Source organism: Lactuca virosa, chromosome 9, assembly GCF_052849685.1.
Source record: "Lactuca virosa cultivar CGN04683 chromosome 9, Lactuca_virosa_CGN04683_v6, whole genome shotgun sequence".
In the NCBI taxonomy this organism is placed as follows: Eukaryota; Viridiplantae; Streptophyta; class Magnoliopsida; order Asterales; family Asteraceae; genus Lactuca; species Lactuca virosa.
Genome location: NC_136434.1, coordinates 208,531,588 through 208,542,548, shown reverse-complemented (window position 1 = coordinate 208,542,548; position 10,961 = coordinate 208,531,588). Strand labels below are relative to the sequence as shown.

Below are 10,961 nucleotides of genomic sequence, written 5' to 3'. Positions count from 1 at the left end.
ATTTGAATTTTCTTCCATTCACATGTTACGGCCGAAACAAAATTGCACATGGATTCCATTAAACAATTAATACTTTTGCCGTCCACTCACCGTCCAATAAACAAATATTAAACAATTCAATTGTTTAATTTGTCAAGTTACATTTATGGCCCTTGAACTCTTAGAAACTTGTCAATTTGTTCATGACTCCATAAATCTTTTATATATATATATATATATATATATATATATATATATATATATATATATATATATATATATATATATATATATATATATATATATATATATATATATATATTCTTGGTTTGGTGAATAATAAAAGTTAAGTTGGCTCAATATCGCTTTCTTCAAGTTAAACATTGTAAGTCAATATCCCATTTAATTTATTGGTATATATGAACTAAAATTTCTTAAATATAACCAAAAAAATTGCGTACGTACGTGAATTCAAGTTGAATTATATATGCATGCATATAATTGTGTATCTCTGGGCCTCCTACAATACTTTGAAGCATATCATGTGAACGCTTAACTTTTTAAAGCATATCATGTGAACATAATGAGTTAATTAATATCCAATTTTATAGTACTTCGGACCCGCTTACTTCCATATCGTTACTTCTACATCACTTCGGACCCGCTTACTTCCATATCGTTACTTCATCACTTTTTTCCCCTTTGAGGATATGGGTACTCCGATGACCCTCTAAGAACGGGTCAATCATCATCTGGGTCATAACGGAGATCTCCCAAATCATTATAGAATGCATAATCATAAACCTTGTCACATTCTTTAAGTTCCATGGATCCAGATGAACACATGAACACATGAACTTGGTTCTTGAACTTCTGGAAAAAATCTAACACATGATGGATATACACATGATGAGTTGCTAAATGTGTACAAAAACAAAACAGAATTGACTAAATGTGTACAAATGCAGAACATCGTTGGTCGGAAAACATATATCAACCGGTCATAATGGTATTTTGTGAACAATTCAAACAAGTTCAATAGTAATATGTATACAAACAAACATAAGTGACTAAATATGTATAAAAGCAACACTATATCATTCTAATAAGTCATTATCCTATAAATTATCCCTATAAAGTAACAAAGGTTTCATCAAAAAAATTTAGAACTAACTTTACATGTTACATTTTCGATAGACTCTAACCATCATTTCACTCCCAAAAATCTTTATAAAATAACAAAAGTTTCTTGAAAATGTTTAGAACTAACTTTACATGTTACGTTTTCTATAAAGCTTCAAGAAAATGTTTAGAACTAACATTACATGTTACGTTTTCTATAAACTATAATGATCGGGTAATTTGGGTTTCATGAAAATATGAAAACTCTAACCATGATCCATTACTGAGACGTGGTTTTCTTTTCGTGAGGTAATATTTCTAAAATATGATAATCTTAAATGAACCCATCCTCCCACAAATATATATCCCCTCAAAAGGGGTCCATTGAGCACCACCCCAAATATATCATTATACTTTTATGATTTTTTCAAATTTAATACACAACGGAAAAATCATCATATAATAACGCTTATATAAATTATGGTTTAGTTATAGACATACAAGAAGCATAACTGAACATAATCATTTCAATCATTATTATTGGTAATTTAAAGTATATAATTTAAAATTTATTAAAGTTAATATCGTGGCCAATATTCACAAAGCCGTAGATAATGTGGTAATTATATTTATTTTATTAGAGACAACAAATTTTGCGGATCAGAATTCCTGGTGTACGAGATAAAAATCAAAATTGTAGGCATTTTAGTGATCCTTTCATAATTTCACTTCAAAAACACATCCAGTTGAAGCTCTTGTTACCTATGAAAAAAATAAAATAATTTGAAAGTACAATGTTATAATAAGAAAAAAAATGAAAGTACAATAATATAATCAGAAAAAAGAAATTAAAAAGTAAATTGCTATTTAATAAAAACTTGATAAAGCTAGGCACCAGAGGACCTGGTTTGTCGCCTCAAGTCGTGATCAGCATTTCTAAGAAACTGATCCCAACCACTTCCTTCACTTGTATCCAAATAATCATATGGAACCGCTGTCTTCAAACCCGGCCTCACTCCACACTCACTCTCCACCATTCTAAATTCCATTCCCCCTCTCACCGATTCCGATTCCGATTCCGATTCCAATTCCGGCCATGTAAACAACAACGGCAATGTAACCTCACACCACGGGTTAAAATCCAAAAGCTTAACCTCCCCATCCGTTCTCACATACACATCAAACGTGTAACTTTCCGACTCAAATCTCATTCTCACATTCTCAGTATAAAATTTCTTGATTCCCGTTTCCAACTCATGTTTCTTTTCGATCAGAATCGGGTAAAACCCCGTGACTTCTCGTTGCGAGATTCCGACCAGGATGCGATTCCGGACGAAGCAACGGAATTCCATTTCCGGGTGGAGAGACGGGTACCATTTCCGAAGGGCAAGGAAGAAACGATCAGGTCTAGGGGCATTACAGTCATTACACAAATCATAAGCATGGCAAAGATCGTGGACCAATGAATCGGATGATTTAAGCAAAAGGGCGATTTCGGTAAACGAGGTGCATTTGAGGGTCCCGGTTGAGCTGATCCAAGCAGAGTCTTTAGGGGAGGTCCAGTTGAGTTTAGGGAAGATGGCACCGCCGAGTGTTTTGATTGATTCGTTGATTTGTGATTCCAATTCCGGGAATGAAGGTGGTGGTGGTGGTTGTTCTGATTCGTCATCGGATTCTTGTTCTTGGGATATAATGTAGTCTTGTTGGTCTTCGGAATTGTGGATTCTGTTGGGTAATGCATCGGAATTGGAAATGGAAAGTGGAAGGAGGAAAGGACCGGAATCATCCAGGAGATATTGAATGAAGGATACCGGGAGCTCATGGATTATTGTTTTGATGGTTGTGGATTTGAATTTTGGATACCATTCTTGGATTTGGCATCTGTTCACTTCTTCTTCCTTCATTTTTCACTAAAAATTGCGACCCAAAGATGAATCGCTTGATCAATCTGCCAAAAAAAAAAAGAACTTCAATTGTCTCACATATCTATATAAAGAATCCAAATAGATGTTTGAGTTCACTGATACTAATTTAGTAGATATCATATTAACAAGGGAACATACTCTCTGAAGCAACGAACGCCCATTAGAGTAAAACCTATAAGCACAAGTTACATATTGCAAATGTATTTTGTTGTGATCAAAAAGCAAAATTGGTTTCACGATTTTTTTTTCTTCTTAAAAAGCCTAATGCTAGAGATATTAAAAAAAATACAGACAAAGATACCAGTATCGGAGAAAAAATTAATTATGATGATGAAAGAACAGAAGTACCCAGAACCCTAGATGACAAAATCAATCGAAGTTCTCTTGAACTCAATTGAAAAGTTCATTACTTTTATTTGTTTTATAGCCTTTTGTTTTCATTAAATGGGATCGACATACGACAACACCTCCACAAGTAGCGGGTGAAGGCGACGATGTTGATGATGAAAGAATAAAATTACCACAAATCCACAGAAGAGTTGCAAAGAGATGAACAGAAGTAGTGAAGAACTGGGGAGAGGCTGATGAAGCTTGAAGCTGGCGAGGACGAACGGCAGCGTTGAATGGCGGAAACGAGGAACAAGGGAGCGGAGTTTGTTTCTGAGAGAATGGAAGAAGGTGGGTGCCTGGGTTGGATCATGGGTGGGCATTCGTTTGAATCGTTAATTACTTGGAAAACCGACCCGTTTTCGATTTTATAATTGATTTTTAAGATTTAATATTCTAAGGGAAAATAAATTATGTTTGTAAAAAAAACATCATTTAAGTTTGGTTTTCTTTTGTTCAAAAAATACTATCTAAGTTTTCGTCGTTCAAAAATCATTATCCAAATAAGTTTTTTATATAAAAAATACCAACGAATTATATACTTTGTTCAAATGTCACCTTCTGATAAACAACATTTTACGGTAAAATTAACTAGGAGGAAATAAACTACGGAACATAACTTAGAAGGGTAACGATGTTTTAAAATCGTTCAAAAAACATCATTTAAGTTTGGTATGTTAAAAAAACATTTATGTAAGGTCTTTGTACAAAAAACATTTATTTAAGGTCTTTATACAAAAAACATCAACAAGTTATAAGTTTTGTTCAAATGTTACCTGCTAGTAAACGATTTTTGTAGGTTAAAAAATGACTTGATCTAATTATTGTGATATTGAATAATAATTATTGATATGATATTAATTGATATATTCCTTCTTTATAAAATTATTTAGGGCTTCTTCATGAACGAATGACTTTTTCTCCTAAAAATTGTTTCCTCTTCTACTAAATCGATGATCTCCAAGACTCCAACTCAAGCTTACACATTTCAAAGACAAAATATATTTGATGATGCAAACTCTTGTAGTTGTGGGCATCATTCTAGAATTTGAACATCAACCATGAAAACTAATCCTGCAAAACATTCATGGTTTGTCCCAACCAAAATGGTAATTTTAACCGAAAGCTCTATCATGTCATTCTCTTATATATTTGTTTGGTGATGTGATTCATTTTTTAATATATATGTGTAAGCTTTTTCTATGGGTAGTATAACAATCTTGGGTAATATACTTTTTTGAATATGTATGCCAATTTGTAATGTGACTACGACAATTTATTGATGAATATTTATGTCAATTTCTAATGTGGTGAAATCTACTTGTTGTTTGCATTTTGTCTAACTACATGTCGTGAATAAACTAAAATAGATTGCAAACTATTATGTATCTTCCAATTTTCATCAATTTCATTATTGAACCACTTATGAACATTTATCCCCTTGTTTTTATAAATTTCAGTCGTCCGTTGATGAAAAAACCCTAAATCGATTTTTAAAGGAAGATTGTATCAACTAATTTCAGGTCACTAATTATTATGTCATGTCACCAATAATTAGGCTAAGTCGTCATTTATCCTACAAAGAGTTGGTTAGTGGGTAATATTTGAACACAACGTATAGTTTGTTGGTGTTTTTGTAAAAAAAAACTTTACTTAGATAGTGTTTTAGTGTTTTTTAAACAAAGCAAACTTGAATGGTGTTTTTTGAACGATTTTGAAACATAGTTACCCCCACGAGTCATTTTCTTTTGTTTTTATCTTAATTAATTTTTACCGTTAAATGTAGGTTACCATAAGGGTGACATTTGAAGAAAGTATATAGTTCGTTGGTATTTTTTTGTACAATGACCTTATTTGAATGATGTTTTTAACAGACCAAATATAGATGGTGTTTTTTGAACAATTTGAAACATAGTTACATTTAAAAGTCATTTTCCATATTCTAAAAGATGTATAAGTGTTGCATAATTTGAAAAAAGTAATGTCACTTTTTTTTTTTACTTTTTAAATAATCAAAATATAAAATATTCAAATAACTGAATATTTAATTATACAACTTCAGATAATAAAGTACATTTGTGATTAGAGAAATAGTAATTGCACCACAATTATTATGTTTTATTCAAAAATTCGATTTTGACATATATTTATTTTTTGTTAAAATTTAATCATTAAATTTTGTAATTTTTGCAATCGCTGATATAAATGCTGGCGTGTGGTCTTTGGTGGTGTGATGTTAACATGACATGATGACATGTTATTTTTTTGATAACATTGTCAAACTTAGAAAAAAAAAGTAATATAAAATAAATATTATGATAATTATCTAAAAATATAGTGATTTGTGTTTTTTAAAACTTTGTTAACCACAAAGAGGATAAATTAGCTTATGGACTTTTAGAAGAAGTTGTAAAATGAAATTTAATTTGCGTGTAACAATATTGGTCTTAAACTATTGTCTTTATTTACATTGTTACACTTTTATTAGACTGATAATTAAACATTTTCAATGTAAATATATTAACCGTTAGGATCTTATTTCGCAAATTACCTTTTAATTGGTTTTATTTTATAAATTTATTTCTAGGTTGAAATTAAAAGACCATTTAAAATGGCCCTACGAGGGTGTTACATAAGATTTTTGGGATTAATATCTTCAATGATGGTGAACTTCACTAGATGTTGACAAGACTTTAAAAATGTAAGTTGTCCATTCTAAGGTGCCTTATGATATCAAGCCTAACCAACAGTAACTAAGTCTTTAATATAGATCTGGTTGAGTTTGATGGTCCCACAAAATTATTGTTGTATCCTAATAAATAAACATTCTATATAGGACTAATTTCTTTAAAAGAAACTTTGTTAACATAGCCCCAACTTCTATTATATTTTGGCTTCGTTTTCTTTTATCTCTTACATTTATCATAAAACAATCATTCGTTTTGTAAAAATTGTATTTGCAATGCTATTCTATTAAATGTCCACAATTAAGGTCGGTTCATTGATTTTGAAGGCCCTCTGCGAAATGGATCATCTAAATATAGTTTTTTGTATATAAATTGTCATGAAGGAAAAGTAAAAAATAAATTAAATTAACCATGCTCTATACCACACCTTGGTTATTTTCTAAAAAACAATTTATCCCATTCTCTTTTTAATTAATTCAAACACAGAGATTTTATTCTAGTAAAAGTAGAGAACGTACTTGAATAATCCACCTCCACAAGCATGTTGGATGTAGAAGATGAATCCATTATTAAAGAACAATTTTTGCGAATATTATAATAAATTAATTATTCAAAACTTTAAATTACATTAGCTTCCTGACCCTTTGAGTTTACAAAAAATTTAGAGAGATAAATCAACTATCTAGCATTCAAAATCGAAATGGTAAGTTCATTGGTCGAATCTTTTCCATATGTACTCGTGGAATAACTAGTATCCGTTGAATTTTTTTCATAAAAGAAACCTGGCAACTTAGGTTGAGGCAATTCACCCTCACTACTCCCCAACATTAGAACCACAGTCGCCATTGTTGGTCTGTCTTCAGGTCTCTGTTGCACACACAACAACCCCACATGGATCGATCTCATCACTTCTGATAAATTCATCGATTCAATATTAATACACTCTTCAACCAGTCCCAAAGATTTCCCTTCTTTATGTAATCCCCATGCCTGAAAAAAAAACCCATAAACGCATTGAAGAAGATGAACACTGAACAATGGTTAATTTAATTGAAAATTGAAACAAAAACTAACATGTCCGATAAGATTGTGGGTGTATTCTTTATGAAAGAATCCTCTGTTTTTCTTCCCACTCACAATCTCCAGCATTACAACACCGAAGCTAAATACATCTGATTTGATCGAAAAGATTCCATCTCCTGCATATTCTGGTGCCATGTATCCACTGCATTGAATTTATTGGTTAAATTTAAGAAATTTTATTAAATTCGGGTATAATATATATGATTGATGATTGATGATTGATGATTCTCACTATGTTCCAACGACTCTGTTTGTGTTTGCTTGTATTTCATTTCCTCCAAAGCTTCTTGCCATTCCAAAATCTGATATTTTTGGGATCATTTCATGATCGAGTAAGATGTTGCTGACTTTGAGATCTCTATGGATGATTCTTAATCTTGAATCTTGATGAAGATAAACAAGTCCCCTTGCAATCCCTTTGATGATCTCAAAACGAGTAGCCCAATCTAGTTTTTTGCTTTTAGTTCCATCTGTAGGTGGTTTTACATCTAAAAGTTAATAAATGTGTTTACATATATTTGTTTATTATAGAATCCCACTTTCAATTTTTTGAATACAAGATTGTATTTTCTTTATTGAAAGTATAAAAGAAATGAACATAGGATGCTATAGTCAAAAAACAATTGAAAATAAGTTGTTGTTTCTAACATTTAACCCTTTTTTTAAGGTATTATACTTGAAAAATCTACCCAAATATAAAAATATCTTGTCATTTTTTTTTAATCTAATTAGAACATTATACTATGAAAAATCTACCCAAAAATAGCAATGGTAGATTTTTTTTTTTTTTTTGTGTACAATGATGTAATAGGAAAAAAAAAAAAAACAAAAGTAGGATGCTATAATCATACCAAATATAAAGGAGTCGAGGCCCTTGTTTGACATGTATTCATAGACCAACATTTTATCTGCTCCCTTGATGCAACAACCTAAGAGCTTTACAAGATTTCTGTGTTGTAGTTTAGAAATACAAATAACTTCGTTCTTGAATTCATCAAGCCCTTGAGTTGAAGTTCTTGAAAGCCGTTTTACTGCTACTTCTTGTCCACCTTCCAACACGCCCTGAAAATCACCCTTGAGCTAAATGCTTCTTTCTTTTCGACTTAATGAGTTAAGCACTTAATATGGAAAAACAATACATGGTTGTTTCTTTTGGACTTATGCATCAAATAGTGGGTTATGTGTTTTTTTTTACCTTATAAACAGGTCCATAACCACCCTCTCCAAGTTTGTTGTTGTCTGAAAAGTTGTCTGTAGCTTTATCTAATATAGAAAAGTCGATGAGTGGTAACTCTAGATCATCTTGTGAGTTTTCGTTGTTTTCATGATCATGTCCATGGTCTTCTTCTTGTATCTCTGTTAAATACCCAATGTCAGTTGATCTTTTAAATAACTTTTTTGCATATGTGGCATTCAATAAATGATGATGTGGCAATACACACAAACCCAGAAATGATTTTGTTCAAGAAAACTAATCATTATTTTAACAATACAGTTTGTTTTATAATTTAAATCTCGATCGATAAGCCATATGCTTGAAGTCTCATTTTGACATGTAAATGTATATAGTATCATTACTTGTGATCTATTTTATAAGTTATGTTTGTTTCAAAATATAAAAACAAAACTAAATATCGTTTAGATTAAAAATACTGACAACCACCATTTTAAATTAACAAAATATCAAATGTGTTTTGTTTGTAACTACGCAAAATGCCAATTTATCTCGAATGGTTGAGCATAACTTTATTATCATGCATCTACACATCGGGTTACACCCAATTAGGTTATATTTTATTATAATCCATAGAAAAATTACAAATACATTGTTACTATTTTTATTTTTTAGTAATTTGCAATTCAAATCAAATCGATAGATGATTAAAAAACCAAAATAGTTACCTTGAATTGGCTTCTTCCTCCTCTTCAATCCATAAAATACACAAACAGAAACTAGTATGATCAATAATAATATCGATATTACAAGGACAGAGATCTCTACCCTTCTCTTAACACTCGAGCTTTTACCATTTATTTCTGCAATAACAAATATTTCATGTTAAAACAATAATCAAAGTTATTAACGAAAACAAACTAAAATTAATTTATTTATTTACCTCCTAATTCTGATTTTGGCATTCTTATATAGATATCCTGTCCATTTACTGTATATACTCTGTTATCGATAAGATCCCCAAACCATAACAAACATCCACTTCCACTTCCACTTATATTCTGAGTCGCGTAAGCACTACAAGAACAGTTCTTCTTGCAAACCTTCTCACATTCATCAAGATTCATACTCTGGTTAAATCTCGACCACCGTGTGTCAGGCAACTTCACGTCCGAATACCTCTTAAACCCTTCCTCCGCCCCACACTCCAAACGGGTTTTCCGGCGACACCCTTGACTAAAATCCGCCACCGCCCATTGCCCCGGTGACACCGGCTCAAACCCTTCCAGACACCCACAAGCCGGCGAGTTATCGATATTGCAGCTCCCGAATGGACCACAGAGATTGAAACGATCACAGTTATCAGTCTGTGGAGTTAAATAAAGAAACCATTCTTGTGTTCTTTCGATCCATAGCAGCCGTTCGACACTTCCGGTGGGTGTTACGATTAACTTAGTGATTACTGAAGTGTTGATAAGTTCATAGTGGTAATACATTTCTTTTTCATCGAGAACAAACCCGAATCTGTAGATCGGGTTTGGTTTTAAGTTAGGCTCTCCGCTGAACCTAACGCCGTTCCATGGACCTGCTCGGAAAACGATACCGGAGTTTTTCCAGAGGGTCAGCTGTGGGTATCCTTGAGTATAGATCGACACAGTAAAGTTGCCTTCGGAAGGATCTCCGTCGCTCTTCCATGACGTGAAGTTTCTTTCGACTCCGGTGACTAGATCCTTTCCGAATTTCATTCCGGGAAGAAACGTGTTCGTCGGAAAATCAAAACTCTGCCATACAGGATTCCGATTCTCCAGGTCGTCAACGTCTCGGATGATGAAGTTACCGGTATCTAAAAGGTGAGCTACCGGATTTCTTACTGATGAATTTTTCGACGACCAAATGAGGTCGCCGGTGGCGGAACGGATCACCAAGGTTCCTTGTAGAGTGAGAGACAACTCGCCGGAGGTATTGGTGAGTGGTGTGTTCCGATTAGCGACCCATATAACTTTTCCAGATGAAATTCTCTTGTACCAGATTCCGACGTAGCGGTTTGTGGAGTTTGCTGGGCTGAAGAAACCGAGCTCGAAGGTTTCTTGAGCTGAAACGATGGTCTCGCCGTCTGGCACGTCTCTAATGGTTTGGTTTGCAGAGATGGTGTCTACCGCCGTGGTACAAGTTACCAATGCAGAAAGTACAATGATGCAAAACCAGAAGTTGGTAACTCGTCTTTTTTCCACCATTGATGCCAGCGTCATCCACCAACTTCTCATTAAATTGAGTCCTAATCATTTCTCCATTTATATTTCATATATGGTTCGATAAGTTATCTTTGAATTTTCATATTTTCTTTGGTCTTTCATGGCGATTGGAAAGTTGACTGCAAGGAGTGTGTGATGATTAAGTGTCTGAAAAGTCAAGCAGCATTTGTTTTGTTTTTGCCACTTGACTTCGTCAATTTATTTAGGGGTAGATATGTAGTGATGTCTTTATCTGTAAATGTCATTTTTCTTATTTCTTTTAAAAATTGTTCTCAATCTTCTCAAATTTATAATTGTTGCCGTTTAAATATATATATATCTACCATTACCTCTTCTCATAAACAAAACAAAA

The 10,961-nt window shown here is 32.7% G+C and overlaps 2 protein-coding genes across 3 annotated transcripts; both read right to left on the bottom strand.

The window, feature by feature from the left end:
* Window positions 1-1,776: 1,776 nt before the first annotated feature.
* LOC145141290 (uncharacterized) lies at window positions 1,777-3,734 on the bottom strand. Of its 2 annotated transcripts, XM_079074585.1 has the most exons (3): window positions 3,548-3,734; window positions 2,005-3,049; window positions 1,777-1,863 (listed from the first exon to the last, which is right to left on the bottom strand). In XM_079074585.1, exons 2-3 carry the CDS (start codon window positions 3,003-3,005, stop codon window positions 1,860-1,862), a joined length of 1,005 nt encoding a protein of 334 aa, XP_078930711.1. In that variant the 5' UTR covers window positions 3,006-3,049; window positions 3,548-3,734; the 3' UTR covers window positions 1,777-1,859. The 2 variants fall into 2 exon arrangements, with proteins under 2 accessions (XP_078930711.1, XP_078930710.1); XM_079074584.1 differs by lacking the exon at window positions 1,777-1,863 and having other exon boundaries at window positions 1,881-3,049.
* A 2,946-nt stretch (window positions 3,735-6,680) lies between these two features.
* Window positions 6,681-10,753, bottom strand: LOC145136053 (G-type lectin S-receptor-like serine/threonine-protein kinase At4g27290). Its single transcript, XM_079070252.1, has 7 exons — window positions 9,301-10,753; window positions 9,086-9,220; window positions 8,379-8,539; window positions 8,035-8,245; window positions 7,416-7,653; window positions 7,175-7,325; window positions 6,681-7,090 (listed from the first exon to the last, which is right to left on the bottom strand). Exons 1-7 carry the CDS (start codon window positions 10,619-10,621, stop codon window positions 6,779-6,781), a joined length of 2,529 nt encoding a protein of 842 aa, XP_078926378.1. The 5' UTR covers window positions 10,622-10,753; the 3' UTR covers window positions 6,681-6,778.
* Window positions 10,754-10,961: the final 208 nt, after the last annotated feature.

Bases quoted from the DNA above. Each gene is read 5' to 3' on its own strand.
- LOC145136053 (XM_079070252.1), bottom strand. From the start codon at position 10,621: ATGAGAAGTTGGTGGATGACGCTGGCATCAATGGTGGAAAAAAGACGA. The intron at 9,221-9,300 runs GTAAATAAATAA...TTGTTATTGCAG, and splicing joins GCCAAAATCAGAATTAGGAG to AAATAAATGGTAAAAGCTCG. The intron at 8,540-9,085 runs GTAACTATTTTG...GGTATTTAACAG, and splicing joins GAGGAAGAAGCCAATTCAAG to AGATACAAGAAGAAGACCAT.
- LOC145141290 (XM_079074584.1), bottom strand. From the start codon at position 3,005: ATGAAGGAAGAAGAAGTGAACAGATGCCAAATCCAAGAATGGTATCCA.